This window comes from Pseudonaja textilis, chromosome Z, assembly GCF_049901715.1.
Source record: "Pseudonaja textilis isolate UNSWEBS1 chromosome Z, rPseTex1.2, whole genome shotgun sequence".
Taxonomy (NCBI): Eukaryota; Metazoa; Chordata; class Lepidosauria; order Squamata; family Elapidae; genus Pseudonaja; species Pseudonaja textilis.
In genome coordinates this window covers 125,695,791-125,716,667 of record NC_142008.1, presented here as the reverse complement: position 1 = coordinate 125,716,667, position 20,877 = coordinate 125,695,791, and the positions used below count along the sequence as shown (strand labels likewise).

At 51.2% G+C, this 20,877-nt stretch overlaps 1 protein-coding gene across 1 annotated transcript; it reads right to left on the bottom strand.

Annotated features, from left to right (window-relative positions):
* Positions 1–794: 794 nt before the first annotated feature.
* Positions 795–19,613, bottom strand: GPS2 (G protein pathway suppressor 2). The gene is made up of 11 exons (XM_087917493.1): positions 19,405–19,613; positions 15,456–15,565; positions 15,236–15,348; positions 12,982–13,061; positions 11,908–11,990; positions 10,725–10,875; positions 10,501–10,587; positions 9,872–9,951; positions 6,468–6,563; positions 3,711–3,779; positions 795–1,983 (listed from the first exon to the last, which is right to left on the bottom strand). Exons 1-11 carry the CDS (start codon positions 19,496–19,498, stop codon positions 1,900–1,902), a joined length of 1,047 nt encoding a protein of 348 aa, XP_087773619.1. The 5' UTR covers positions 19,499–19,613; the 3' UTR covers positions 795–1,899.
* Between the last annotated feature and the right edge of the window lie 1,264 nt (positions 19,614–20,877).

Here is a 20,877-nt window from a genome sequence, read left to right as displayed (position 1 = left end):
TTTCCCCCCTCCCTTTCTGTTGGCCACTCTAAAAGACCAGAGAAATATTTTAGGAGTTGACGTTCTTAGCCACGCTGAATTTTGGTAAACTTTTGGATGGCCGGAGAGTTCTGGGAGTTGAACTCCGTCCATTTTCAAGGTGCCCAGGATGGGTAACACCGCTAAACATTTAGATGATACCCGGCACCCTAATTTTTTATTTATTTATTTTTGCAAACCACAGTGCTTTCTTGCCTATCTCCAGCTGCCGTATTTTCATTTAGTATTACGTTTATATTACATTTGGTGTCGTATCTTATGGTAGATGATGATCGTATTTCATGACTGTGATCCTGGTTTATCGCTTGTTGCTTATGGGGGCAATGAGAGCTTATGCACCGGATACAAATTCCTTGCGTAGCTTAACCACACTTGGCCAATAAAGAATTTTCTGATTCTATTTAGCAAGATTGTTGAATTGTGAACGGCAATTCCTGGAGGGGCTCAACAAAGCTGGCAAGCGGCTGCCAGTGGCTGTACTACTATGCGGAAAGCTTATTCTATTATACTAGGTTATAATAAATATATTGTATTATAACATTCTATATTATATTATATTTCCATATGGTATAATCTGTATATTGTAACATAATATAGTAGAATAGAATCACCTTTCCACGTGGTATATTATCCTATAACATGCTTATTATAAGTATATTGTATTCTAACGTAGTCTACTGTATATTAGGGTATATTATAATAATATAAGGATGTTCAACAGGTACAGCATCCAAATCACACGCACACACAAAAGCTACGGGAATATTCCACTTTATTCAAGGTTGGTTTACGCCCAACTTTTGTGTTGAGTTCCAGGCCACACCACCTTTTAAAAAAAAACAACTTAAGACATAATGGAACAACAAGCTCACAGAATAGCAGTGAAGAAATGCTGAGGACTAGAACCTTAGGACAGTAATATATTTTAAGTATACAGAGAATGTTTTAACCCGGCCGGCTTAGAATTCTTCCGAGTACATGAAAAGAATGACCCAGATCAACGTTGTCTTCCTTGGACTCCCAGAGTTCCCCAGCCAGCAAAGATTGAAGAATAAAGCATCTTTCTAGATTACTTCTGTTTTTTAAAAAAATTAAATAAAGTGAACTTTCTTAAGGGACGGTGGGAATGCAGGAGACGTAATATATCTTGACTTCAGCAAAGTGAAGGGAAAAAAATAAAAACAACCCACGACAAGTTAAAACGAATAAGCGGGTTAAAGGAGGGATAGATGGGAAGTGAAATACTGGCTGGGTACAGGGGATTCTGGGAGTTGAAGTCCACCCAATTTTTTAAAAAACAGGCCAAAATTGAGAATTGCTGGGTTTAAAAGGGGGGGGGGAGAAATTTGAACCCAATTTAACCCGCTTTGGGAAATTCCATCCCATCAATTTGCAAGAAAGCTGTCGAATTTGGCCTATTTTTTCCCCCCTTTAGCACCCAAGATCCGGAAGGAAAATTGGATGCAATGCATTATATATCACAATATATACACAACTGGTATTGATTTCTTCATTGTGTAGCGTCATTTGCACACACACCCCTCCCACAACCTCCCCAACTCTATGGGAGGTTGGAATAAACCACCCACCTCGAAAACGAAAGCGGCAGGATGCGTTTTGTCACGATCCCATTGTTTTGTGTGTGTGTGTGTGTGTGTGTGTGTGTGTAAAATTCGTGACGTTTCTGGAGAAAGGCAGGAAGGAGAAAATCAAAAGGATTTTGACACTCGTCCGAGGGAGACCTTCCAGGTTTTCGTGCCGGGGAAGGACGCTGAAGCAGCCAATGGTGTATGTGTATGTGTGGGGTGTGTGTGTGTGTGTGTGTGTGTGTGTGTGTGTGTCTTGGAGGGTGTGCCAGGCTCACTTGTGGTAGAACCGTTGACCTTGGGGGTGCTGTATGAAAGGGTGCCGGGGTGCTGTCTGGGGAGAGGCCTGGTAGCCGGACTGCAAGAGAGAAGCCGTTGAGAAGGAAGAGGTTTAAATACACACACACACACACACACACACACACACACACACACACACAAAATCACTCTCAAGTACAATCACATTGGGTGTTATGGGGTTGTTCCACAAACCAGGAGACGGTGACTTCTAGTACTGCATTAGGTATGAAAACTGGCAGCTGCCTTTAGGACGATGACCAGGGGAATTCTAGTTCTCATTTAGGCATGAAAGCTACCTGGGAGACATCGGCCAATCCCCAGGAGAAGGGGAGTTCTAGTCCCACCTTAGCCATGAAAGCCAGCTGAGTGACTTTGGGCCAATCACCAGGAGAATGGGAGTTCTAGTCCCGCCTTAGGCATGAAAGCCAGCTGGGTGACTTTGGGCCAATCACCAGGAGAAGGGGAGTTCTAGTCCCGCCTTAGGCATGAAAGCCAGCTGGGTGACTTTGGGCCAATCACCAGGAGAATGGGAGTTCTAGTCCCGCCTTAGGCATGAAAGCCAGCTGGGTGACTTTGGGCCAATCACCAGGAGAAGGGGAGTTCTAGTCCTGCCTTAGCCATGAAAGCCAACTGGGTGACTTTGGGCCAATCACCAGGAGTCGGGAGTTCTAGTCCCGCCTTAGGCACGAAAGCCAGCTGGGTGACTTTGGGCCAATCACCAGGAGAAGGGGAGTTCTAGTCCCACCTTAGCCATGAAAGCCAGCTGAGTGACTTTGGGCCAATCACCAGGAGAATGGGAGTTCTAGTCCCGCCTTAGGCATGAAAGCCAGCTGGGTGACTTTGGGCCAATCACCAGGAGAAGGGGAGTTCTAGTCCTGCCTTAGGCATGAAAGCCAACTGGGTGACTTTGGGCCAATCACCAGGAGTCGGGAGTTCTAGTCCCGCCTTAGGCATGAAAGCCGGCTGGGTGACTTTGGACCAATCACCAGGAGGATGGGAGTTCTAGTCCCGCCTTAGGCACGAAAGCCAGCTGGGTGACTTTGGGCCAATCCCAGGAGGATGGGAGTTCTAGTCCCGCCTTAGGCACGAAAGCCAGCTGGGTGACTTTGGGCCAATCCCCAGGAGGATGGGAGTTCTAGTCCCGCCTTAGGCATGAAAGCCAGCTGGGTGACTTTGGACCAATCACCAGGAGGATGGGAGTTCTAGTCCCGCCTTAGGCATGAAAGCCGGCTGTGTTACTCTGGGCCAATCACCAGGAGTCGGGGAGTTCTAGTCCCGCCTTAGGCATGAAAGCCGGCTGGGTGACTTTGGGCCAATCACCAAGAGTCGGGAGTTCTAGTCCCGCCTTAGCACGAAAGCCAGCTGGGTGACTTTGGGCCAATCACCAGGAGGATGGGAGTTCTAGTCCCGCCTTAGGCACGAAAGCCGGCTGGGTGACTTTGGACCAATCACCAGGAGGATGGGAGTTCTAGTCCCGCGTTAGGCACGAAAGCCAGCTGGGTGACTTTGGGCCAATCCCAGGAGGATGGGAGTTCTAGTCCCGCCTTAGGCACGAAAGCCGGCTGGGTGACTTTGGGCCAATCCCCAGGAGTCGGGAGTTCTAGTCCCGCCTTAGGCAGGAAAGCCGGCTGTGTTACTCTGGGCCAATCCCAGGAGTCGGGAGTTCTAGTCCCGCCTTAGGCAGGAAAGCCGGCTGGGTGACTTTGGGCAACGAGAGTTCTAGCCTCAGAGCAGCCTTTAATTTCAGCCCCTCCTCCCCCTCCCTCCCCTCGGAGGGAAACGTACCGTGTGGGGCTGCTGTGGGAAGCTGCCGGGCGATGCAGGCCGGGCCGTGTGAGTGTAAGCCAGAGTTGGCTGCAGCACGTTTGAGGAGGAGACCGAATGAAAAAAAAGGAAGAAAAGCACATTTAAAATGAGTTCACTTTCCACCACCTGGTCGTCTGCTTTTGACCTTTATCGCTGTTTCCACATCTCTGTTGTTGGATGTTTGGAAGCCCCGGCGGCCTTGAACCGCGAGACGGGGGGGCAGGTCCGTTGAATAAATAAAATAGAAATAATGTTCCAAAGGTGGTTTGGTTTTTTCCCCTCCCCTCAAGAGGCAACTGGGCTTTCTGGTTTTTGGGGGTTTTTTTTGGCTTGGATGATGTTTCCTTCTCCTCTGAGAAGCTTCCTCGGTTCTGACTGGGTGGCCGGGAAAGGGAAGGGTTCATATTCCTTGCACACAAGCTGGTCATTTGCGTCCTTTTTTGGAGGGCGGTTGAGGCCACTTGGAAGTGGGAGGAGGCGGAGACAAACCTCCAAGTGGCCTCAACGACCCTTTAAAAAGGACGCAAACGACCAGCTTGTCTGCAAGGACTCTAAATCCTGACCTGGATGACTGAGAATCTCCCTAGACATGTGGTGTGTATGTAGGTATGTATGTGTATATATAGGGTCTCCTGCTTGAAAGGGGTTGGTCTAGAAGACCTCCAAGGTCCCTTCCCCTTCTCTGATTCTAAAATTCTTCCTTCTTTCTTTCTTTCTTTCTTTCTTTCTTTCTTTCTTTCTTTCTTTCTTTCTTTCTTTCTTTCTTTCTTTCTTTCTTTCCTTCCTTCCTTCCTTCCTTCCTTCCTTCCTTCCTCTCTCTCTCTTTCTCTCTCTCTTTCCCAAAGCTTCTTTTTTTCAGGAGGCAAATTGGATTTTCTTGGTTTTGTTTTTTTGAAGACGTTTGAAGCTTCTCCAACTCTAACCCAGATTTATATTCCTTGCAGACAGCTGCAAGGGGAATATTATTATATTATATTATATTATATTATATTACATTATAGAATACATACATACATACATATATATAAATAAAAGGATGATGGGGAAGTGTGTGTGTCTATGTGTATGTATACACACACACATACATACACACGCGCGCACAAGCGGAGATGTGTATGTATATGCATGTGTGTGTGTGTGTGTGTGTGTGTATATATATTTGTTTTCTTAAGTTTTTGCGGTACTTACATGTATGGTATTCAGCTTTGTTCGGGTATTTTCCCACGTCATTATAGTTGTGCTTTTAAAGTTGTAGCGACGTTTTGGCAGAATCTCATCTGCCATCATCAGGCTTCTGTATAGCCTGTATATATGTTCCTATATACATGTTCCTATACGTCGGGCCCTCATACCGCCCTCATGGAATCTGTTTCTGCCCGTTTGAGCGGCCATATGCACATTTGTGGCCCGCTGGAGGTCGTTTTGCAGGGCTCTGGCAGTGCTCCTCCTGTCCCTCCTTGCACAAAGGCGGAGGTAGCGGTCCTGATGGTGGGTTGTTGCCCTCCTACGGCCTCCTCCACGTCTCCTGATGTACTGGCCTGTCTCCTGGTAGCCCCTCCATGCTCTGGACACTACCCTGACAGACACAGCAAACCTTCTTGCCACAGCTCGCATTGATGTGCCCTCCTGGATGAGCTGCACTACCTGAGCCACTTGTGTGGGTTGTAGACTCCGTCTCATGCTACCACTAGAGTGAAAGCACCGCCAGCATTCAAGAGTGACCAAACCATCAGCCAGAAAGCATAGGAACTGAGAAGGGGTCTGTGGTCACCACCTGCAGAACCACTCCTTTATTGGGGATGTCTTGCTACCTGCCTCTGCTTTCCACCTGTTGACTATTCCATTTGCACAACAGCAGGTGACATGGATTGTCAATCAGTGTTGCTACCTAAGTGGACAGTTTGATTTCACAGAAGTGCGATTGACTCGGAGTTACATTGTGTTGTTTAAGCGTTCCCTTTATTTTTTTGAGCAGGGTATGTCCTCTTCCCTCCTATCGTATCAGAGCTTCTCGCACGAGAAGCAAAATGTCTTCAAAAGAAAAACAGAAAAAGAAACGAAAAAGAAACACAACCAAACCAAACCCAGAAAGTCCAGTTGTCTCCTGAACAAAAAAGTACCTTTGGGACGACCCAAAGACTTGGATGATTTAAGAATCTCTGCAGACAGATGGACAGACTTAACTTTAGAAATCGAAGATGGAAGGGTGAGACAGAATGTGAGGCAGCCTGGAGGAAACACGTCCCGGAAAAAGAGTCCAGGAAAAAGAAAGGAAAGGTTCACGCGTGATAGGAATGAAAGTTAAAAGTTTTGGACAGAATGGAAGAGAATGGACAGATACGAGATTATATGGATGTTGGTAAATATAACGGTAGATTAAAGCAGATTAGTGGAAATAATCTGCAACTAGCGCTATGCTGATAACATTAAGAGAAAAGGAAAACGAACTGCTATGTGTATCTCTATAGTACAGCTTGTACGGCCCGAAAGTCGCATGGGGTTCCATCGTTTGTAATGTTTATTCGATAAAATTTATTTAAAGGGAAGAAAAAAAAAAAGAGAGAGAGGGAAGAATCTCCACAGACTTGGAAAGTAAAAATAATTCACCACCGCCAGCCAGCAGGATGAGGAAAGGAAAGGACCGGACATTGCAATCGTGCCCCCCCCTCCCCTCGCCATTCGAAAGGGGAACACGGGCGTGGGCGCCAGCTGTGCCAACCTCCCCCTTGGGCTTACCTTGGCGGCGGTTTGCATCTGGACGGGGAGCTGCGAGGCCTGGAGGAGTCCCTGGTTCGGATGAAGGGCCTGGGGGTGCATCGGGCGGAGGGTCGACTGGGAGACACAAGGGGGAAGCCACGGAGGGTCAGACCACCCGCCCCACCTCTCTCTCTCAAAGGGAAACCCCCCGTTGGAGGGCAGGGAGAAAAGGGACAACTCAGCCCATCTAGATACCTTCAGGTGCCCCCACCCACAAAAATTTATTATTTATTTTTTAATCTGATAAAACAAACTTTCTACCTTCCAGATTTAAACAGGACAAGGTGACGTCGGATCACAATAAGGACTACAACTCCCATTCTCCTAGAGATTGGCCCAGTCACCCAGGTGGCTTTCGTGCCTAAGGCGGGACTAGAACTCCCATCCTCCAGGTGATTGGCCCAAAGTCACCCAGCTGGCTTTCGTGCCTAAGGCGGGACTAGAACTCCCATCCTCCAGGTGATTGGCCCAAAGTCACCCAGCTGGCTTTCGTGCTCAAGGCGGGACTAGAACTCCCATCCTCCAGGTGATTGGCCCAAAGTCACCCAGCTGGCTTTCGTGCCTAAGGCGGGACTAGAACCCCATCCTCCAGGTGATTGGCCCAAAGTCACCCAGCTGGCTTTCGTGCCTAAGGCGGGACTAGAACTCCCATCCTCCAGGTGATTGGCCCAAAGTCATCCAGCTGGCTTTCGTGCCTAAGGCGGGACTAGAACTCCCATTCTCCTGGGGATTGGCCCAAAGTCACTCAGCTGGCTTTCGTGCCTAAGGCGGGACTAGAACTCCCATCCTCCAGGTGATTGGCCCAAAGTCACTCAGCTGGCTTTCATGGCTAAGGCGGGACTAGAACTCCCATTCTCCTGGTGATTGGCCCAAAGTCACTCAGCTGGCTTTCATGGCTAAGGTGGGACTAGAACTCCCATCCTCCTGGTGATTGGCCCAAAGTCACCCAGCTGGCTTTCGTGCCTAAGGCGGGACTAGAACTCCCATTCTCCTGGTGATTGGCCCAAAGTCACTCAGCTGGCTTTCATGGCTAAGGTGGGACTAGAACTCCCATTCTCCTGGTGATTGGCCCAAAGTCACCCAGCTGGCTTTCGTGCCTAAGGCGGGACTAGAACTCCCAGTCTCCTGGTGATTGGCCCAAAGTCACTCAGCTGGCTTTCATGGCTAAGGTGGGACTAGAACTCCCAGTCTCCTGGTGATTGGCCCAAAGTCACCCAGCTGGCTTTCGTGCCTAAGGCGGGACTAGAACTCCCATTCTCCTGGTGATTGGCCCAAAGTCACTCAGCTGGCTTTCATGGCTAAGGTGGGACTAGAACTCCCATTCTCCTGGTGATTGGCCCAAAGTCACTCAGCTGGCTTTCATGGCTAAGGTGGGACTAGAACTCCCAGTCTCCTGGTGATTGGCCCAAAGTCACCCAGCTGGCTTTCGTGCCTAAGGTGGGACTAGAACTCCCATCCTCCTGGGGATTGGCCCAAAGTCACCCAGCTGGCTTTCGTGCCTAAGGCGGGACTAGAACTCCCATTCTCCTGGTGATTGGCCCAAAGTCACTCAGCTGGCTTTCATGGCTAAGGTGGGACTAGAACTCCCAGTCTCCTGGTGATTGGCCCAAAGTCACTCAGCTGGCTTTCATGGCTAAGGTGGGACTAGAACTCCCAGTCTCCTGGTGATTGGCCCAAAGTCACCCAGCTGGCTTCGTGCCTAAGGTGGGACTAGAACTCCCATCCTCCTGGGGATTGGCCCAAAGTCATCCAGCTGGCTTTCGTGCCTAAGGCGGGACTAGAACTCCCATTCTCCTGGGGATTGGCCCAAAGTCACTCAGCTGGCTTTGTGCCTAAGGCGGGACTAGAACTCCCATCCTCCAGGTGATTGGCCCAAAGTCACTCAGCTGGCTTTCATGGCTAAGGCGGGACTAGAACTCCCATTCTCCTGGTGATTGGCCCAAAGTCACTCAGCTGGCTTTCATGGCTAAGGTGGGACTAGAACTCCCATCCTCCTGGTGATTGGCCCAAAGTCACCCAGCTGGCTTTCGTGCCTAAGGCGGGACTAGAACTCCCATTCTCCTGGTGATTGGCCCAAAGTCACTCAGCTGGCTTTCATGGCTAAGGTGGGACTAGAACTCCCATTCTCCTGGTGATTGGCCCAAAGTCACCCAGCTGGCTTTCGTGCCTAAGGCGGGACTAGAACTCCCAGTCTCCTGGTGATTGGCCCAAAGTCACTCAGCTGGCTTTCATGGCTAAGGTGGGACTAGAACTCCCAGTCTCCTGGTGATTGGCCCAAAGTCACCCAGCTGGCTTTCGTGCCTAAGGCGGGACTAGAACTCCCATTCTCCTGGTGATTGGCCCAAAGTCACTCAGCTGGCTTTCATGGCTAAGGTGGGACTAGAACTCCCATTCTCCTGGTGATTGGCCCAAAGTCACTCAGCTGGCTTTCATGGCTAAAGGTGGGACTAGAACTCCCAGTCTCCTGGTGATTGGCCCAAAGTCACCCAGCTGGCTTTCGTGCCTAAGGTGGGACTAGAACTCCCATCCTCCTGGGGATTGGCCCAAAGTCACCCAGCTGGCTTTCGTGCCTAAGGCGGGACTAGAACTCCCATTCTCCTGGTGATTGGCCCAAAGTCACTCAGCTGGCTTTCATGGCTAAGGTGGGACTAGAACTCCCAGTCTCCTGGTGATTGGCCCAAAGTCACTCAGCTGGCTTTCATGGCTAAGGTGGGACTAGAACTCCCAGTCTCCTGGTGATTGGCCCAAAGTCACCCAGCTGGCTTCGTGCCTAAGGTGGGACTAGAACTCCCATCCTCCTGGGGATTGGCCCAAAGTCACCCAGCTGGCTTTCGTGCCTAAGGTGGGACTAGAACTCCCATTCTCCTGGGGATTGGCCCAAAGTCACCCAGCAGGCTTTCATGGCTAAGGTGGGACTAGAACTCCCATTCTCCTGGTGATTGGCCCAAAGTCACTCAGCTGGCTTTCATGGCTAAGGTGGGACTAGAACTCCCAGTCTCCTAGAGACTGGGCCAAAACCACCCAGCTGGCATTCATGCCTAAATGGGAACTATGTCTCCAGGTGATTTCCCAAGTAAACCAGCCGGCTTTCGTGGGTAAGGTAGGACTAGAACTCCCGGTCTCCTGGTGATTGGTCCCAAAATCACCAAGCGGGCTTTCATCTCTAACATGGAACTAGAACTCCCAATCTCCTGGCTTTCATGCCTAAATGGGGACTAGAACTCACGGCCCCCTGGTGATTTCCCCAGTCACCCAGCCGACTTCCATGCCTAAGGTGGCACTAGAATTCACCGTCTCCTGGTTTCCAGCCTGACCTCTCAACCCCCAGGAACTTAACTGGCCACGGGCACCCGAGCCAAGGAATACTCGGGATTCGAACTCACCGAATCGGAAAATCCGGACTGCTGATTGGCGTGTTCCAGCTGCTTCTGAAGAGGGATAGTGCTGCTTGGCGGGATGAAACCTTAAGTGGGCACGAAAAAGGCGCAGGCATCATCACGAGAAAAGGGGTGGAAAGAAGGAGAGAGAGGAGAGAGGAGAGGAGAAGGAGGGAAGGAGGAAGGGGGAATGGAGGGAGGGAGGATGGAAAGAAGAAAGGAAGGAGGAAAGGGAGGGAGGGAGGATGAAGAAACGAGGGAGAAGGAAGGAAGGAAGGAAAGATAGAAAGAAAGAAAAAGAAAGAAAGAAAGGAAGGAAGGAAGGAAGGAATAAAGGAAGGAGGGAGGGAGAAGGGGGAATGGAGGAAGGGATGGAGGGAAGGAAGAAAGATGGAGGAAAGAAGGAGGGAATGGAGGGAAGAAGGGTGGGAGGAATGGGGGAAGGGAGGGAGGAAGTACGGAGGGAGGGAGCGAGAGGGAGAAAGGATGGAGAAGGAACGTCCTCGATGCGCTTGCGTTTCGGGAAAAAGGGGGCAAAGGGGAAATGTGCCTTCGGCTGGTTCCCACCCCCCTCCAGGCAGGGGATGGGATGGATGACCTCAGGCACCCTCCCCATCCTTGGTACCAGAACTCACCTGCTTGGGCAGTGGGGAAGTGACCGTGAATGGCATAACCAGCTTGTTGCTGGGGCAAATACTGCATCGTGGAGAAAGCCGACGGGCCTGGAAACCGGTGGGTGAGTGGGTGGGAGGAAGAGAAAGTGGTCAGATGTTGGTTTAATCCTGGCTTGTTCTGCCCACGTGTCTCAGGGGCCTTTCCCAGACTAACACCCGCCCCCACTTCCTTTCCTCCTGCTTACCTCGGATGGACTGGCTGCTGGCGTAGCTGACGGGCACCGTGTGCTGGCTCTGCCCCACGGCGTAGGGGCTGTGCCCGGTTTGGCTGCTCTGGTACTGCCCGTGTTCCGGGGTGCCAGCCGGGAAAGCCGGCTGGGTTGCAAAATGTCGGGTCTGACAGGGAAAAGAGAAAACCCACCACCACAACCCCCAAAAAAACAAAAAGGGATCAGATGATTCTGGACTTTTTTCTGGATCTTTCTGTCCCAAATATCCCCACCAGAAATTTTCCTCTGAGTTGTAGGCACTGTGGAGGCCATCCTCGACTTACAACTGCTCGTTTAGTGTCCGCTCGAAGTGTTTAAAAAAGTGAGTTAGGACCGTTCCCCCGCCGCTTAAGTTTTCTTTTTGTGTTCTACAGATCGCCTTCAAAGAAGTGAGGGGAGCCGAATGTCAACCCCTAAAATATTTATTTGTTTAGTGTCCGCTCGAAGTGTTTAAAAAAGTGACCTAGGGCCATTTCTACCAGCCGTCACTTAAGTTTTCTTTTTGTGTTCTACAGGTCGCCTTCAAAGAGTGAGGGGAGCCGAATGTCAACCCCTAAAATATTTATTTGTTTAGTGCCCGTCGAAGTGTTTAAAAAGTGACCTAGGGCCATTTCTACCAACTGCCACTTAAGTTTTCTTTTTGTGTTCTACAGGTCGCCTTCAAAGAAGTGAGGGGAGCCGAATGTCAACTCCTAAAATATTTCTCGGGTCTTTTTCGAGTGGCCAACTGATTGGGCGGGGAGGGGGGAGATCAATGCAAATCGAAAGCACACTCCATCAATGGCTTTACAAAGATAGTAACCAGGTGACCGAAGTTTCTGCCGAGCAAAATTCTAGTTGGAGAATGTGATTGATGACGCTTGGCTATGGATGGGTCTTGTTGGAAAATGCGATTTGTGACAGACGCAGGGGGTGGGGTGACGGGGGAAACCAGGGTCAAGGGTGACAATGAATAATGTTACTCAGAGTCAAGTTCACCCAGGCAGTGCCGGACATGTTAATGCCGAATAAATCCTTTTTGGAAGTTTTGGCTCGAGACTCAGGATTTAATTATGGGCGACTGCCGGAATCCTAACACTACAAGCTGGCTGAGAGCCAACCCTCCCAGCTTTTGAGTAAAACACCCCCCATTTGATTTTCCCACCGTTGGGGTCTTTACCGTGATAACCGGCGGCCCGAACATCTGTTTGACACGGTCAGCCGGGATGAGGGTGGTCGCTCTGTTGTGCCCGCTTGGGCTCCCTGTGGAGAAAACGCCCACCGATCCTAATATGAATTGCTGCCTGCCTTGCAATCCTAAAGCCGGTTTGGGCGGCTCATCAACTTATGCTAAAAGGAGTCACACACTCCCCCCCCAGAATAAAGGCAGTCCTTGATTTATGACCATTTCGTTTAGTGGTCGTCCAAAGTTGCAACGGCCCTGAAACAAAAGGGGGACTTCGGACTGTTTTCCCCGTGCTTACGACCACTTGCAGGATCACCCCTGGCTCCTATTTATGACCGTTGCAGTGTGCCCTTGGGGGAATCCCTTTGGTGACCTGGATTCACTTAAGGACCGTGAGCCGCTGCTGTGATTCACTTAGCAACGGCGGCAAGAAAGGTTGTAAAATGAGGGAGGGGGTGGAAATCCACCGAAAAAGCGTTTCATTTAACAACCGAAATGTGGGGGGCTCGAGGGCGGTCGTAAGTCGAGGAGGATCCCTGCAGGGGTAAGCCTCCGACTTAACAGCGGTTCCTTTAGCGACCACCATAAAAAAAAAAATTACGGCCCTTTTCACACGTCCCCCAAAGACTCAAATGCAGACAACGGGCTCCTAGAGGCGACGGCCGACAGGGCAACTGAATCGACTGGTGAGGGTCGCAGCGTCCCGCTTTGCGACCTTTAATGAGTGAAGTCAGTGGGGGCTCACTGAAGAATGGCAGCGATTTGCTTAACTACGGGGTTTTTTTAAAAAAAAGGGAGGAAAATTCATTGAACAGCTCGCGTTTTAGCGACGGAAATCTGGGGTTTGGTCGTAAGCCGAGGACTCCCCTTTTAAATAAAAAAAAATCTGGGGGGTGGGATGGGGCAGAGAAAGGAATAGTCCAATCCTCCTCCTCCCTCTCTCTCTCTTTCCATCTGTTTCTCTGGGGCTGCAGACCCCACCGATGCCCTCCCCCCCACCCTGAGCCTGGATCTCAGCCCCCACCCCACCCCCAATGGAGTCCCTGCCCCTCCCCCAAAGACACCCACCTTGCATGTTGAGGATGTGGGCCCCAGCGTGCACAGCCATCCCCTGCTGGTAGGCCGCCGCCGCCAAGGTGGTCATATCACTGGGGGGAGGAGGGGGGAGGAGAGGAAACGAGAGAAAGATGTCAGTCTCTCCCCCCACCCACCCACCCCCGGCCTTCTCCTTCCTCCTCCTCTTCCTCCTCCTCTTCCTCCCCTCCCCCACAAATCCCATTCCTTTCTAGCACGGATGAGGTTCCCTAGTTGGATCAAGAAATGCCTGCAAATAACCCAACTCAGCATGAAGGACCCCACAGTCCTCCTCCTCCTCCTCCGTCCCCTACACTCCTCTTCCTGCTCCTCCTCCTCCTCCTCACAAACCCCTCTCCCTTCTAGCACGGATGATGTTCCCTAGTTGGGTCACAAACGTCTGCAAGGAAACCACCCAGCTGAGAGAGCACCTTCCTTCCTTCCTTCCTCCCTCATTTTCTCCTTCCTTCCTTCCTTCCCAATTTTTCTCCTCCCTTCCTCAATCCCCACTTTTCCTTCCTTCCTCCCCATTTTCTCTCCTTCCTTCCCTCCTCGCCATTTTCTCCTTCCTTCCTTCCATACTCCCTCCCTATTTTTCTTCCTTCCTTCTTTCCTCCCGCCCCATTTTCTCTCCTTCCTTCCTTCCATCCTCCCTCTCCATTTCCTTCCTTCCTTCCTTCCATCCTCCCTCTCCATTTCCTTCCTTCCTTCCTTCCATCCTCCCTCTCCATTTCCTTCCTTCCTTCCTTCCATCCTCCCTCTCCATTTTCTCCTTCCTTCCTTCCTTCCTTCCTTCCTTCCTTCCATCCTCCCTCTCCATTTTCTCCCTTCCTTCCTTCCTTTCCTTCCTTCCTTCCTTCCTTCCTTCCCTCCCCATTTTCTCTCCTTCCTTCCTCAATCCCCATTTCTCTCCTTCCTCCCTCCCTCCCCATTTTTCCTCCTTCCTTCCTTCCTTTCCTCCCGCCCCATTTTCTCTCCTGCCAGCCTTCAAGATCTTCTGCTACTGCTTTGCATCTTTGGGCTGCCATAAGTAAGGTGGGGGGAGAGAGAGAGAGGACGGGGGGGGATATGGTCTGGGAAGAGCGCTGGAGGAGTTACGTTTTTGTGTTGTGTAAATGAGGAGGCGGGGAGTATAAATTCCTGCTTTCAGGTTTCCATTCCTTGCTTATCTTTCTCTCCTCTGCGCAGCTGCAAACCTTTATCAAAATATGCCAAGGTCAACGGGCAGAGGCCTCATCGCCACCTGAAGACGCCCACATGACGGATATTCAGAACTTTTAACTGGAGGAACCGTTTGATCTATTGGGGGTAGATGTGATTTACGCGCCCATTTCCTCAGATTCAGAATTCGTTTGTTGCTACCACGTGACTTCCAGTAAAAAGATATCTTTTCTCTAATTAAAAGAGTCTGAGTATTTCTTTCTTGGATTTTGAACGGAGCACAGGCTGACACCTTCCTTCTTCCCTTCCTCCCCGTTTTCTCTCCTTCCTTCCTCCCTCTCCATTTTCTCTCGTTCCTTCCTTCCTCCCTCTCCATTTTCTCTCGTTCCTTCCTTCCTTCCTTCCTTCCTCCCCATTTTCTCTCGTTCCTTCCTTCCTCCCTCCCTCTCCATTTTCTCTTCCTTCCTTCCTTCCCATTTTCTCTTTCTTCCTTCCTTCCTTCCTCCCTTTTCTCTCGTTCCTTCCTTCCTCCCTCCCCATTTTCTCTTTCCTTCCTTCCTTCCTTCCTCCCTTTTCTCTTGTTCCTTCCTTCCTCCCTCTCCATTTTCTCTCCTCCCTTCCTTCCCATTTTCTCTTCCTTCCTTCCCTCCCTTCTCACATCGTTGACGTTCCCAGATGGGTCACGAAACGTCTGCAAGGAAACCACCCGGCTCAGAGAGCAACAGAGACCCCAGCCACCAAGTGTTTTACAAGTGACTGGCTCTCCCACGTTTGGGGCCCAGAGGAGACAGAACCCAGAAAGGCCAAATGGTGTCTCTCTCTCTGTCTCTCTCTCTCTCTCTTTCTCTCTCTCTCTGTCTCTCTCTCTCTCTCTCTCTCTCCTGACATCCGTCAACGGCCTGGAAAGCTTCTGTACTGGTTCCCCCCAAGACAGCCTGGGCTCTGTTGGACGCCATGGCTGGACCTGTCGTGGCCAGATCAAAAGTCGGGGGAAGAGGAGGAAGGCTACCCAAGGCCGGGCGTCGTCCTCTGCCCGCCCCCTCCACCTGCTGCAGGGAGGGCAGAGCGAGGAGAGGGAAGGCCCCACCTCTGCTCCTTGCGACGGCGTTTCTCCTCCTCGTGGAGGACTTTCTTGAGCTGGAGGAAGAGCTGATGTTTCTCCTCCTGCAGGGCCTGCAGCTTCTCCTGCAGCTTCAAGATCTGTGGGGTGAGGAAGAGGAGAGAGAGAGAGAGGAAGAGACGGAGGGGTCGGTCTCCCGAGAGTGGGGGGCTCCTCCTCCTCCCCACCGCCGCCCGGCAACCCCCACCTGCTCCTTGGTCTCCTCCAGGGACATGCGCTCCTCCATCTCCTTCTTCCTCCTCCGCTCCTGCTCCTCCTTCATCTTCTGCTCCATCATCTTGTCCACCTCTTCTTCTTCTGCGGGACAGAGGGAGGGGCTGCTACCAAGGAGGGCAGCGCCTGCTCCCCCCTTCACAAAGGCGGCAGGCGTTGGGACCCGCTTGCCAGCTCCTTGGAGGGGAGGGAGGGAGGGAGGGAGGGAGGAGGGAGGATTTTCACCCCCCCTTTTGGCCTTCTCCAACCCCCTCTCCCCATGCCCAAAATGACCCCGGCCGGCCCCGCCCAACGATGAGACTTGGAGGAGCCTGGTCTCTCCCCCCACAAACCGCACTCTCCGCTCCAGGAGCTCTGGGGCCCCTCCCCCAAAGTAGGGGAGGTCCCCCGGCTGCTGAAATGTGTGGAATATCCCCCTCCCCTTCCTCGTTTTAAGATGTGAGATCTGCAGAGAAAGGACTGCAAACCAGGAGGGGGTCTCCAATTAGGGCCATTTTTTTAAAAAAAAATTAAAATAACTATTAAAGATTTAAATATATCTATATATCTATATATCTCTCTCTCTCCTTCTCTCTCTCCTTCTCTCTCTCCTTCTCTCCCTTTCTCTCTCTCCTTCTCTCTCTCTCTATCTACACACACACAATACGTAATATAAGACATTTTGTTACAAGCGAAATGAACGTGAAAGACAAAACACACATAAAACATATATGCTTCTAGCACAATTAGACAGCACGTTCCTTCCTCAAAAACAATTTTTCTAACGTTCCTTTCCCGTTACCGGTCAATGCTCTTAGTCTAACCACTTTATTTTTTCACCCCCCAGCATTCCTTTATATTTTTATTCTCTGGCATTTATCCTTAATCCAACTCTACTGTTTCCCCCAAACTGTACTCTCTTTCGAGTCTGCTTCGTTCTTTAGTTTTTTTGGGGGTAAAGTACGTGCATTTCAGCGCAGTCAAGAACCTTCTGAGTTATCAAATGGCTTGTTGGCATTTGGACACCACTCCCAGCGCGATTCTTCCTGCCGTAATTATAGGAAGAATTAAGTATTTCTTTTGTGTGGTCACCTTTTATCATTCCCGAAGTAACCAGGGCCACTTTTATGGCTTGGGGGACTTCAACTCCCAGAATGCCCCAGCCAGGCAAGGCCCATCCCTCCACTGGCCACAGGGCAACCAAACTTGCTCCTTTGATACGGCCAGATGCCAAAGGAGCAGTAGAGACCACCAGGGGAGGCTCCAAGACCCTTATGCAAGGGGGAACGTCATTTTTTGGAGGGGGAGGGGGTCTACCTTGTTTAGAAGACGAGGGTTCCCCTCCCTCCAGAAGGTCGGGGCCATAGTTGACCGTTTGGGACAAGCCCAGCCTGGCAGGGTCGGCTCCTGGGATGGGACAAGCTTGGCACTTTAATTTGCCTTTGGTGGACTTCAACTCCCAGGAAAACCCCCCATGTCTTTGAGGGGCACATCTGGCCCTGGTCACCATCCCATCCAGCTGTGGGATCCTCTGGTTGGTCAGTCGACAAAGACGTCCAAATCGTAAAGTTTGGCTGAGATTCCAACGGTTAAATTATGTCCAGGGCCTACTAAAGCGAGTAATAATTTAAAAAAAAAGAGAGATTTAAAAGAAAAACAAGGTGGGGTGGGGGAAAACAAGGGAGGGGGGGGTCTTTGGACCATTGGTTTTTTTGCAGACGTCTCAACTAGGGAACGTCACCTGTGGTCGAAGGGAGCAAGGATGGGATTCTTGCAAGGGATTCTGGGAGTTGAAGTCCACGGGGCTTCAAAGGAGCCCAAGTTTGGAGATGCCGGCTCCAAGGTCTCCTTTGGAAAGGGGTGGACTTCAACTCCCAGAATCCACCCCAGCCTGCCATGTTGGTTGGGGGGGATTCTGGGAGTTGAAGTCCACGGGGCTTCAAAGGGGCCGGCGTTGCCCACCCGTTCCTCCGTGGGCGCAGGGAGGCACCGCCAGGCTTGGCATCCAGGAGGGGACCTTCGCCCGGCTTGGGACTGGGAGGAGACCCTGGCTGGAAGGGTGAGGGGCTTGGAAGTCTGGAAGAGGGTCGGTCGGGAATATAGGGGGCCTGCTAGGGCAGGAGGGGTCTGGAAAGGTGGGGGGTGGAATTGGGGGCATCTGAAAGTGGCAACGTGTGTGTGGGAGAGGTGTCAAATGAGGGAGGGGGCTGGGAGTGTGTGTGTGTTTATGTGTGCAAGTGTGTGTGGGGGGCTGGATATGTGGAGGACCTGGGGGTCGGAAGTGGGGGTATTGCAAGTGTGGGTGAGAAGTGGAGGGACTGGAACTGGGTGTGTCTATAAGTGCCTGAAGTGTAGAGAGTGTCTGGAAACATTGGAGGAGTGTTTACAAGTGTGTGTGTGTGTTACAAGCAGGAGGGGCTGGAAATAGGGGCGCTGGAAGTGGAGGGGTCTGTAGATGGGGTCCCATCTGAAAGGAAGGGGGGAATCTCACCATCAAAATTGGCAAAAACGTACCTGAAGCTATTCCCCCAAAATATTGGAAGCGTAATAAGGAAATTGGGAACATACTATCACTTATGGTGGAATTGCAAGAAATCCCAAAATTCTTGGCCGAAAATTCAGAAATTGGACAGTGTGAAATTCAAATCGAATCACAGACCTGATTTTTTTTTTTTTCTGTTGGGAATTAATGTGGGAAAATACAAGAAAGACGCAATATACTTAACTAATCCATGTCACCACAGCCGCAGGGGGAACTTAGGCCCCCAAATTGGAAAGGTGACGAAACACCCGATGAGAGGGAATTAGGAAAATTTGGATGGACAAACTAACTCAAGAATTTAAAAAAAAAAAACCAAAACCGAATCTGATTATTATAAAATTTGGGAAAAGTTTGACCACTAGTTTGGAAAAAAAGGAAGGAACAAGATGATTAAAAGTGACCAAATTTTATGTATCTATGTACATTTGTATCATTCTTTGTACTTGTTAAGGATGGGAGACAGGATGGATGCACCACCTTAAATGTCTTTTCTTTCTTTCTTTTTTAACAAATGGATTGTAAATAAATAGGGATAAGCACTAGATAAGTTAATGATTTACATCAGCACAAATTCTATATATTTGTAAATAATGCACCAAATATTAGTATAAGATGAATGTCACAAACTGCTGATCTTGTAAGGTTTATATTTTTTGTTGTTTGCCTTTTTTTAAAATTATAAAATATTAATAAAGTTTATGTAAAAATGTCTTTTCTTTTTTTGTAGGTCTAATAAAAAATTTTAGAAAGAAAAAGAAAGCAAGGGGGAATCTGCTCCTTGGGGGCTCAAAAGTGGGGGGAGGAAATACGGATGCTGGAAGTGGTGGGTATGCAAATGCAGGGTTTTTTTTGGGAAATGTGGGGAAGGGATTGGAAGTGGAGGGGTCTGTAAGTGGGGGGCCATCTGAGAGGGGAGGAGGTGGAAGTGGGGGGGGCTGGAAAGGCGAGAGGGGCAGCTCTGGTTGTGGGGGGCTGTCTCGCCCTGCAGCTTCCTGGGGGGAGGAGAAGCTGGAACTGTGGAGGGCCTAGGGGAGGTCAAAAATATGGGAGGGGGTGTCTGCAAATGTGGGGGATGGAAGTGTGTTGGGGGCCACAATATGGGGCTGGACTTGAGGGGAGGGGAAATGGGAGTGGTGGGGTCTATATGAGGGCGTGGGGGCCTCTGGAAGTTGAGGGACATCAACCATATGGGGAGGGGGTGTCAGTCAATGGGGAGGGGTTGCAAGTGGGGGGAGGGTGGAAATGGGGGGTCTGGAAGTGGGGCTGTTTATAAGTGGATGAAGTGGAGGAGTCCAAATATGGGGGGGGCTAGAAATGTTGGGGGTGGAGGAAGTGTGTGCAGGGGGTCTCATTATGGGGGCTGCACTTGGGGGATAAGGAAATGGGGGGGTCGGGGTCTCACCCTGCCGCTTTCTCTCCCTCTCCACCATGACGTGCCGGTGGAGGGCGCGGGCCATGGCTGAGGTCAGCTTCGGGCGCTCCAGCAGGGCCGGCATGGCGGCGGTCGCAATCCTCGCGGCGCCCGGAGACCCCCGGGAAGGGGAGGTGAGGCGGGGCAGCAGCGGAACGACGGCGGAGAGACCCTCCCCTTCCCCCGCACCAGGCCTCACTTCCGCTCCGGCGCTTCCTCTTCCGGGTCGCCGCGCTCAGTCCCCGCCTTCGCGCGTAGAAGCCTGGCTGGAGGAGGCGGGCCTGCATGCAAATAAGATGGCAGTGGGCGTGGCTTACTTTCGCCCCCCCGCGCGTAGAACCCTTTCAGGAGGCGACGTAGGGAAGAGGGAAAGGGGCGGGGCCAGCATGCAGATCCAGGCGGTGGGTGTGGCTTCCTTCCGCACGCTCCGCGCCTGGAATCATATCAACCGGAGGCGTATGGAAGATTAATAGGCGTGGCCTGCATGCAAATAGACCTGCGGTGGACGTGGCTTCTTTTCGCACCGTCCACCCTCCCCATCCCGCCCGTAGAAGCCTGGCAGGAGGCGCCGTAGGAAAGAAAAGGGGGCAGGGCCTGCATGCAAATAGATGGCGGGGGGCGTGGCTCCCCCACGTAGAACCCTGGCAAGAGGCGGTGTAAAGGAATAGAAAAAGGGCGGGGCCTGCATGCAAATAGACCTACGGTGGGCGCGGCTTCCTTTTGCATCACCTCCTCTTGCAGCAGGGAAGGGGGAGAAATTAGGGAACCCCCCCACTTATAACCCCCCTCCCCAGCCATGGGGTGCCCCCAAACCCCCAGCCTGGGAAGAAGCCCCCTCTTTTCACCCTGCTTGACACTTTTTCCTGCCACAAACAACCCTCTTGAAAGGTAGGACAATGGGGGGGGGGAGGCAAAGCACCCAGAAACTGGCTCAGTGGGGTGGGGGGGTGACGGTGGTGGGGACACTTCGGAGGAGGTAAGCAGGAGCCCCTTCCTATCAAAGCTGGAAATGCAGAGTGGGGTGGTCTAGATGCTCTCATGGCATGGGGGAATCCTATTTTTTTTGGGGGGTGTTAATTCTGCAGCTTGGTTTGGTTTGGGCAACTCAACACCATGCTAAAAGCCATTTTAAGAGAGGTTGGACTTTCACTCCCAGAATGCCCCAGCCCAGCTTGGCTGTCAGTGTGGGTAGGGGAGGGGGCTTTGCTTGAGAAAAATTTGTCCAAAAAAGGGATTAGACACCCCCCCCCCCCGCTCCCCTCAAAAAATAAAAAATTCCAGACACCTTTTAAAGGGAAGTCAATCCTCACATTAATGGGAAGGGAGGGGGGGTGATCTGAAGCACCTTGGAATTCGGAGGGGCTCCTTAGATCATCTAGTCCAGCCCCCTTTTGCTTTCCTGTAGGCACCCTGATAAATTGGGCCCACCCCTCTGCTTGCAGCTGTTCCATGGAAAGGGGTCTC